The sequence below is a fragment of the Daldinia vernicosa genome (genome assembly GCF_022497035.1).
Source record: "Daldinia vernicosa strain CBS 139.73 unplaced genomic scaffold F5Y00scaffold_10, whole genome shotgun sequence".
Taxonomy (NCBI): Eukaryota; Fungi; Ascomycota; class Sordariomycetes; order Xylariales; family Hypoxylaceae; genus Daldinia; species Daldinia vernicosa.
The window spans coordinates 826,995-836,441 of NW_025953926.1; the positions used below are offsets into that span (position 1 = coordinate 826,995).

At 49.2% G+C, this 9,447-nt stretch overlaps 3 protein-coding genes across 3 annotated transcripts; 2 read left to right on the plus strand and 1 right to left on the minus strand.

Annotated features, from left to right (window-relative positions):
• Positions 1-81: 81 nt before the first annotated feature.
• Positions 82-3,966, plus strand: F5Y00DRAFT_13856 (DNA polymerase family B-domain-containing protein). Its single transcript, XM_048004327.1, has 3 exons — positions 82-1,000; positions 1,050-2,863; positions 2,916-3,966. The coding sequence occupies exons 1-3, from the start codon at positions 245-247 to the stop codon at positions 3,655-3,657; spliced, it is 3,312 nt and encodes a 1,103-aa protein (XP_047867554.1). The 5' UTR covers positions 82-244; the 3' UTR covers positions 3,658-3,966.
• Positions 3,967-4,344: 378 nt separating this feature from the next.
• Positions 4,345-5,663, minus strand: F5Y00DRAFT_13876 (uncharacterized protein). The gene is made up of 2 exons (XM_048004329.1): positions 5,323-5,663; positions 4,345-5,013 (listed from the first exon to the last, which is right to left on the minus strand). The coding sequence occupies exons 1-2, from the start codon at positions 5,338-5,340 to the stop codon at positions 4,468-4,470; spliced, it is 564 nt and encodes a 187-aa protein (XP_047867555.1). The 5' UTR covers positions 5,341-5,663; the 3' UTR covers positions 4,345-4,467.
• Positions 5,664-7,409: 1,746 nt separating this feature from the next.
• F5Y00DRAFT_259629 (NADP-specific glutamate dehydrogenase) lies at positions 7,410-9,022 on the plus strand (the record flags this gene model as incomplete). The annotated part of the gene is made up of 5 exons (XM_048010909.1): positions 7,410-7,455; positions 7,515-7,740; positions 7,817-7,866; positions 7,925-8,185; positions 8,250-9,022. 5 exons carry the CDS (start codon positions 7,410-7,412, stop codon positions 9,020-9,022), a joined length of 1,356 nt encoding a protein of 451 aa, XP_047867556.1.
• Positions 9,023-9,447: the final 425 nt, after the last annotated feature.

Sequence of the window (9,447 nt, forward strand, 5' to 3'; positions counted from 1 at the left end):
TAAGCGGAGCTGTACTCTAGTGACGTGACGGTTTAACGCGTGCGCCCCGCCAAAGACCCCTGCTATCTTCTGAACGCGACGCGCTTTTCTAAAAACCACTTAAACCACTTAATGGGTGACTCGTGCTTTGCTACACTACCTCCATATACCATCATCATCATCAGTGGTTCTTTAGGTAGTAGTTCTAATGTTCTAATTGCCATCTCTCTATTTCCCATCGAGTCCGTCCTCGAAAGACATAGCCATGGCTACTAAATTCCTACCTCAGAAGCGCGCCCATGGGGATGCTTCAAGTCGTCGAAATTTCCAATCGAACCCTAACGCAAAGAAGCCCCGTCTCGAGCCGCTCTCATCCGCCCCGGCGTCGCGCCTCAACAGTTTTCAGCAGGGCCCCGGCTCAAAATTAACATCAACTCAGCCGAAAAGCGCATTCGAGTCAGAAGTTCTCGAGAAGCTAAGCCAAGATATTTCAGAGCTCAAGCAGTCCAATTCAGAAAAGGACCAAGCATGGGAACGCCCTCCCGTTGTGAACTTCGACCCCGCTCGGGACAACCTCACCTTCCAACAGATTGAAGCCGAAGAAGGTACTCTACATGGCGGAAAGACTACTGTCAAGCTCTTCGGTGTCACCGAAAATGGCCACTCCGTGATGATGCACGTCACAGACTTCAAGCACTACCTCTACGTCGCTGCTCCCGTCTCCTTCACGCCCCAGGACTGCGAACCATTTAAAGCCTACCTTGAGAGTCAGCTATCCCAACTTCAACCTGTCATATATTCTTGCCAAATTGTCCTACGAGAGAATATATACGGCTTCCAAGGCAACACGCAAAGTCCATATATCAAAATCACCGTTACAGACCCAAAGCATATCCCGAGAGTGCGTTCGGCCTTCGAGAAAAATGAGGCAAATTGGAGGGGAATGTGGAAGGGAGTTGAAGGAGGAATAATGACGTTTGACAATCTACAATACGTTTTACGATTTATGGTTGACTGCAAGGTACGCGATTTATGATAACTATACAAAGGAGGCATACTGATCGTTGTAGATTCCTGGCATGTCATGGGTAGAAGCACCCGCTAAGTCATACCGTTTAATACCAGAGGGCCAGCGGCAATCAAGCTGTCAGATCGAAGCCGAGATTAGCTACCGAGACCTAATTTCCCACGAACCGAAAGGAGAGTGGTCTAAGATGGCACCTCTGCGGATTCTGTCCTTCGATATCGAATGCGCCGGGCGAAAAGGCATCTTCCCAGAAGCGAACCAAGACCCGGTAATCCAAATTGCGAACGTCGTAACTCGCTACGGAGAGAGCAAGCCCTTTGTTCGGAACGTATTCTGCTTAGATCGGACGAGCCCGATAGTAGCAACCCAGATCCTAGATTTCGAGAGGGAATCAGATATGCTTATGGCTTGGAAGCGATTTCTCGACAAAGTAGACCCTGACTTGATTACTGGTTACAACATTGCCAACTTCGATTTCCCATATCTACTTGATCGTGCCGATCACCTCAAGATCCAGGGTTTCGATTACTGGACTCGTCTGCCTAGTGTAAAAACCTTCTCCAAAAAAACGAATTTCTCGAGTAAGCAAATGGGAAATCGGGATACGAAGACCACGAACACGAATGGTCGACTACAGCTTGACCTCCTGCAATTGATTCAGAGAGATCATCATCTCAGAAGTTATACCCTCAATTCAGTGTGTTCTCACTTCCTAGGAGAACAAAAAGAAGATGTCCACTACACGATGATTACCGAATTATTTAACGGTACACCGGAGTCTAGACGTCGTCTGGCGCTGTATTGCTTGAAGGACGCCTACCTACCTCAGCGGTTAATGGACAAACTCTCCTGTCTTGCGAATTACACAGAAATGGCTAGGGTCACAGGTGTTCCGTTCAACTTCCTTCTTTCGCGTGGACAACAGGTCAAGTTCATGAGCCAGCTATTCCGGAAGGCCCTTGAGCAAAAGCTCGTGATTCCAAATATGAAATCAGAAAGCTCCGATGACCAGTACGAAGGCGCTACAGTTATCGAGCCTACTCGAGGTTACTATGACGTGCCTATCGCAACTCTCGATTTTGCGTCGCTATATCCCAGTATCATGCAAGCGCACAATCTTTGCTACACAACTCTTGTAAACAAGAAGGCGGTAGAGAAGTTCAACCTCAAAAAAGACGAGGACTATATTGTTACGCCTAATGGTGATATGTTCGTCACAGTTAAGCAGCGAAAGGGTCTTCTTGCCCAGATTCTCGAGGAACTGCTCTCGGCAAGAAAGCAGGCTAAAAGAGAATTAGCTGTCGAGACCGACCCTTTCAAGAAGGCCGTCTTGAACGGTCGTCAGCTCGCGTTGAAAGTCAGCGCCAACAGTGTTTACGGTCTTACAGGTGCTACAACTGGCAAGCTCCCTTGTCTCGAGATCGCCAGTAGTACCACAAGTTTCGGTCGACAGATGATTGAGAAAACCAAGGCTGAAGTAGAGAAGAAGTACAATATCGCAAACGGATATACCCACGACGCCCAAGTCATCTATGGTGACACGGATTCCGTCATGGTTAAATTCGGGACGAAGGACCTAGCCGAAGCGATGAAGCTCGGCGAGGAGGCGGCGAATTATGTATCATCAAAATTCGTGAAGCCCATCAAGCTAGAGTTTGAAAAAGTCTACTTTCCGTACTTGCTAATCAACAAGAAGCGATATGCGGGTCTCTTCTGGACGAGACCCGATAAGTTCGACAAGATGGATACCAAAGGTATCGAGACCGTCAGGAGAGATAACTGTCTGCTAGTACAGACCGTTATTGAGAAGGTTCTGAGGATGATCCTGATCGACCGGGATGTCCAGGGGGCCCAAGAGTACGTCTACTTCCTTAGTTTATAAACATTAACATACTGACCGATTTCACAGCTACGTCAAGGATACAATCTCGGATCTGCTTCAGAACAAGGTAGATATGTCTAAGCTTGTGATTACGAAAGCTCTCACCAAAGAAAGCTATGATGCGAAGCAAGCCCACGTCGAACTTGCACAGCGTATGAAGAAGCGAGATGCTGGTTCCGCGCCCGGGTTAGGTGACCGAGTAGCATACGTTATGGTGAAAGGTGCAAGCGGAGCGAGAAATTTCGAGAAGTCGGAAGATCCGATCTTCGTTCTAGAGAATAACGTGCCTATCGATACGAGATATTACCTCGACAACCAGTTAGCCAAGCCGCTCGGCCGTATCTTCGACCCTATCCTTGGAGAAACGAAGTCGAAGTCGCTCCTCACTGGTGATCATACCCGTTCCGTATCAGTAGCGGCGCCAACAGTGGGCGGTCTCATGAAGTTTGCAAAGAAGACCATGACATGTATGGGTTGCAAGAAGCCACTCGTGAGCAAAGAGGAAAGTGGTGGTGCTGTCTGCAAAGATTGTGCGCCACGCGTGGGTGAATTATACAAGAAGACACTGGACAAGGTATCCGATCTAGAAGTCCGATTTGGACGGCTGTGGACACAATGCCAGCGGTGCCAGGGTAGTATGCATGGCGAGGTCATCTGCAGTAGCAAGGACTGTCCCATCTTCTACATGCGCATGAAGGCGAAGAAGGACGTGGAAGACGGGAGCAAGGAGTTGAAGCGGTTCGATTTTGACCAATCTGCTATATGGTAACGATAAGATATTAGAGTCAAAGGCATCCACGAGCCCGGGAGAAGTCGGCGTTATGTCAAGGTTGTACGATTGTATGGAGTCCGGGTCGACGGTTTTATATTTATGGATGGCAAAGTGATATATAATAGTGCTTCGCAGACTCGAGCGCCACGGGAGAAGATACCATATACCTATTAACGTTGCAATTATAGTAAAGTTGTGCCATTTACAGGGGCTTTGGCAATGTTTGATCATGGCAATAACATTTTGTTATTAGACTACCATGTCCTTACCCAGATGTCTGGCCGAGAGGATCCGACTTCCCCTGAGTTGAGGTGTGTTCCTTCTACATAGAACAGATAGCCAGATGCCAAATACTCTTAGTCTACTAGTATCCCCATGATCCTGTTTCTAATTTATTGCTTCCTTTTCGCCAATATATACGATATAGTCAATCCATCATTCAGGACAAAATCAGTACTTCGAATTTGACGGGAATAGCACGCCTCTACTAATATTCTTGCCATCCCATTCTTTTACGAATATCCTTTGAAGCATTCTTGCTACAACCTCGAGACTACACATACTTGTTACTTCGATTCCAAGTAGCCCACGCAGACCAAAATGGTGATCAAGACAAGCGAGAAGGTGCTCATCACCGGGGCAAGTAATGTAAACACAATAAAAATCACCACCGCACAGTCCTAACGCGTATATCTTACCAGGTGTGTCTCCTCACCGCCCTCAACCTCGCAGCCCACTACCAGAACGAGCAGAGGGAAAGAATCCGAGCAGAAATGGACGTCCAGAGGGAAAAGCGTGTCGCAAGTGCTATAAGTGCAGCGCAAGTCCTCCCCCTATCTTTTTATTCGTGAGTGCAGATCTCGTATAGGTAACTAACCTAACTCCCAATGCTACAGTAATATGCTGCGAAAAACTTGTATGATGACTATCGCCCAGAGGCATAAACTTGTCCAGCAGCTTAACCGGATGGGGGAAATGTCGCCGTATACTCGTGAATTTCATAATGCGTTTGAGGGGCTGAGGCTTACTTTGATGGATCCTGTGGATGGGGATGGGGATGGTGAGGATAAGGATAGGGAGAAGGGTAATGGTAAAGGTGGTGGTGGTGGTGGTAGTAAAGGTGGTGGTAGTGGTGGTGGTAGTGGTAATGGTAAAGGTGGTGGTAGTGGTAGTGGTAGTGGTAAGGGTGGTGAGTGAGCGAGTGAATGAGTGAGAGAAGCCCCGAGGGCGTGGTACGTTGCTGGCGAAGCGAAGCTGGCGGTTTATTGGGTATAGCGGGATGATATGGTTACTTTGAAGCGGTGGTTTTAGATACTTTTTTTTTCCTTTGCTGGTATGGTTTCGATGTTGGTCCTGGAAGGTATTAGGTCCTATCAAGTTTATTGCTGGTTCTTATGTACTGACAACTTTACACGGGTGAGTGTTAATTAAACTATTAATTACTACTAGTTATTTTTCAAGTCCTCGGCTTTGATGCCATATAATCAATGCCATAAAGAATACTCGAAAATGACACACTTGTTAATATTAAGACTCCTTTGGAGTTTGGCGCAACTTGAATAAAAGCAATGCTGGTTTTGAAGCCATATCGATTGATCAAGGTTCGAAAGTTACTCCATAGTCAAAAATAAATTAGAAACTATAATCAGTAGAGTGGCTTACATCATAACCACACATCATGTAGATGGCAGCTACCTTTCAGCTACCTTAGGGAAAGTGCGATGAGCATTGTGCAGCGGGAATTCCTCAGATCGGAGTCAACGAGTCCCGTCCGAAACTTTCCCCAATACAACATTTCTCTCATCCTCGAATTACCAATCTCATCGACAACATCATCACGCTCTCTGGGATCGCGGGGGGTATCACGTCGTACACGTAGTAGCACGCCACCTTGTAAGATGATGCCGCGAGAATTGTCAGCACAGCTCTAACAACCATCACTGCAATAATTCACAGAATAGGCAAGTTGACTGAGAAGAGCTACCCGAGGAATAAAAAAAACCACAGGTTCCTGCCGTGGAGGTTTATATCAGTCTTGGTATATGCTAGCGTGCGAGTAATGTTTATACTAGTAACGTTTCAATCCTCGGGCTTTTTGAAGGCATGGTCTAACAAACTAGCCTAGTTAACTAGCACAAATACCGGTGTCGAAAGTGAGGGGTTCTTCTCAAGGTCATCTCGAACAAACGCTCGACTCAAACACTCGACTCCTTGGCTGCCAAGAGATACGGATCCGTATGCTCGTAGCTTAAAAGTCGTATGAGCTTCGCTCGCGGTTAGTTTTCGTAGCCATGTTCAATATGAAATTAGACAGAGCCTGATCCGAATTACTCCGGTCGTGGGACATCTCGGCCAAATAGCTTTTTGACGCTAGTCGGCGCAACTTTGGTAGCTATTACGCAACATATATGCATTGGAGAGATGCTACTGGATCGAAATTTCCGCGAGATGCATGTCTTGCAGGGTCCGCTCTCATTCCTAGTCGTCCCAAGCCCTTGGCAGGGTCGTTCCGCGAACGGCGGCTGGGGGATTCCATGTTCGACAGATTTCAACCGTGGAGATCTACCTATCGAATCTGTCAGCGAACATTTAAATTGACGTGAATATTGTTGTCGTCGCAAACTCAACTGACGAATCATCGTCCTTTGATAAGATGCCGCACATCTGTGGCGAAGCTTAAACTTCTTCGCTTCTCTGGGTTTGATCCCTACCCTGCCGTAGCCTACCGTAGCCTACCGTAGGGCAACGGAACCTGACTCTATGGTTGGTTGATTCTCTCCCAGGCTTACGATTCAGCTCATAGTTCACACATTTCCCCCACAGAGGAACCACATGGCTTCGGAGTAGCCGCCACGAACTCCGTCACCGCTCTGCTGCTCGCATGCGCATCTTGACTTCAAAGAGCACGTGCTACGGTGTTTTACGGTGGTTTCTTTTTTTTCGCTAACGAAAATTTGTGCGGGCATCGAAAAATATAGCCCCGTCATTATTATGTAGCTAACCCAGCAGTTTCTGGTGAAGATGACCGCTCGGCTTCCGGAAGTTGGTCTATTGTACCGTGCATAGTACGAACATCAGCGAGCGGTCCTTGGTCCTCGCCGACAACGCTCTGAACTTAGAGGTTGGGTATAATCTCCAGGATATGGATCTGCGTTGACTAGATTGAGGCATATATCTTGATCTCATCCAACGGGCCAACAATTGCCTCAGTCAGACAGGGGCAAGGCCAGAATAATATCAAGGTAAAAAGAAAAAAATCAGCCGGAATCGTTCTTTGTGGCCTAGGCCCCCCACACCTTTCTCCCCGGACAGGCGAGGCTACATACAATTTTACCTTCTCCCATTAGCGAAAGATTGTGGTCATCCAGGTCAAGGCTCGGGTTGCCTGGCGTGTCTCAGGTATCGAGGGCCACCTTTATACAATGGCAACGTCTAGTCAAACCCTTGATCGGCATGTTCACCACTTAATCGTTTAGTCTAGAGGAGCACCGATGACGGTGTTTTTCCGTCTTGCCTTGCTCGAGCGGGAGGTCCATATAATGCCTCCCCTTCCCTCAATTCTGATATTTTCTTGACTCTTCCAAAGTAGAAAAATAAAGTTCGCACTTCTGACGACTCGTTCACGGGAGGCATATTTCCTATTCGTTTATATTAGCGTCGTGCCAGACACAGTTTAAGATACCCAATTTTGCTGATACCCCCCTCTCATAAAAACAATTATACCCAGACTTAAGTCCGACGTCGTAACCATGTCTCACCTTCCCGCCGAGCCCGAATTCGAGCAGGCCTACAAAGGTAAAGAACCAAAAATAACACGGCTGGTAGATGCCGACCTGGACTAACACGAGAGACAGAGCTTGTGGCTACCCTCGAGGAGAGCTCGCTGTTCCAGCAGCATCCCGAGTACAGGACCGCGTTGAAGGTCGTTTCTATCCCGGAGCGTGTCATCCAATTCAGAGTCGTCTGGGAAGATGACAAGGGTAACCTGCAAGTGAACCGCGGGTACCGCGTCCAGTTCAACTCGGCTCTTGGCCCGTACAAGGGTGGCCTGCGATTCCACCCTACCGTCAACTTGTCCATGTAAGAAGACCTCTTACCTAAAACGGCAATAGTCAATTTCAACCGAACCAGTCCTACTAACATGAGTGCCTAATAGTCTGAAGTTCCTCGGCTTCGAGCAGATCTTCAAGAATGCCTTGACAGGATGTAAGTTTGCGCTCGCGATAGAGAAGAATTGAGCATTGCTAACGATGGCCCGTCTTAGTGAGCATGGGTGGTGGAAAAGGAGGTGCAGACTTCGACCCCAAGGGCAAGAGTGACAATGAGATCCGAAGATTCTGCGAGGCCTTCATGCGAAGGCTTTGCCAGCACATCGGCGCCGAGACTGACGTCCCCGCTGGTGATATCGGCGTCGGCGGCCGAGAGGTTGGATACATGTTCGGCACGTACCGCAAGGAGAGGAACAAGTGGGAAGGTGTTCTCACCGGCAAGGGTCTCTCTTGGGGTGGTAGCTTGATCCGACCAGGTAAGCGCCGACACCGCCGTCGAGCTGCTCAGAAGAACATACGAAGCTAACAATTTTTGAACAGAGGCTACCGGTTACGGTCTCGTCTACTACGTCGAGCACATGCTCAAGTACGCCGGCAAGGGCAGCTTCAAGGGGAAGCGCGTTGCTATCTCTGGATCCGGAAACGTTGCACAATACGCTGCTCTGAAGTGCATCGAACTTGGCGCTACGGTCGTGTCTCTGTCCGACTCGAAGGGCTCCCTGATTGCCGAGGGCGACGCGCACTTTACCCCTGAGCACATCAACGAAATCGCCAACATCAAGCTCGAGCGCAAACCTATCACCGAGTTCAGCGGCAAGTCGCAATTCAAGTACATCGAGGGCGCGCGCCCCTGGGTGCACGTCGGCAAGGTGGACATCGCGCTTCCGTGCGCGACGCAGAACGAAGTTAACAAGGAGGAGGCCGAGACGCTAGTTAAGAACGGTGCGCAGTTCGTCGCCGAAGGGTCCAACATGGGTTGCACGCAGGATGCGATCGACGTGTTCGAGGCCGTTAGAAAAGAGAAGGGCAACGACGCCATCTGGTATGCGCCGGGTAAGGCGTCCAACGCCGGCGGTGTGGCGGTTTCCGGTCTTGAGATGGCGCAGAACAGCAGCCGTTTCAGCTGGACGCAGGAGCGTGTCGACGAGCGCCTTGCCCAGATCATGAAGGGTATCTTCGACCAGAGCATCGAGAATGCCAACAAGTATGTCGAGACTAAGGAGGGCGAGCTGCCTAGCTTGGTCGCTGGAGGCAACATTGCCGGTTTCCTTAGGGTCGTTCAGGCTATGCACGACCAGGGCGACTGGTGGTGAGCTGCCTGACGTGGCTGTCAGGCACGACGTATTAGTTGGATTATAGTCCGCCCATCACGTCGAAGGATTCACGTCTCGACGGGTGAGTCGCTGGACGATCGTCGGATTCGCGGTTGGGGGCCGTCGCGATGTCATGTCTCCGTGCATGCAGGGGGCCGTTCAGAGCCGGCGGATCACATTGCGTTATCGAGGAAGGAATGCCTTAGCTAGGTGCGGGCATGGGGGAACTTGGCGTGGCGTAGGGCAGACAGCTGGATGGATTGATAACTGGCTGGCTGGCGGGTTACGATACAATGTATGATATGATTACCAAGGAATAGCTGTGCCTTTCTCGGGCGAATAGGGCGCTCGGAGAGCTGGGCATTGGGGATCGTATGTAGGACATGAAAACGAACGAAACGAACTTTTATGAACAAGCAAGATGT

What these genes read in the sequence shown, in the direction of transcription:
- F5Y00DRAFT_13856 (XM_048004327.1), top strand. Translation starts at nt 245, where the DNA reads ATGGCTACTAAATTCCTACCTCAGAAGCGCGCCCATGGGGATGCTTCA. An exon ending in GATTTATGGTTGACTGCAAG is followed by an intron (nt 1,001 to 1,049) that starts GTACGCGATTTA and finishes TGATCGTTGTAG; the next exon opens with ATTCCTGGCATGTCATGGGT. An exon ending in GATGTCCAGGGGGCCCAAGA is followed by an intron (nt 2,864 to 2,915) that starts GTACGTCTACTT and finishes CCGATTTCACAG; the next exon opens with CTACGTCAAGGATACAATCT.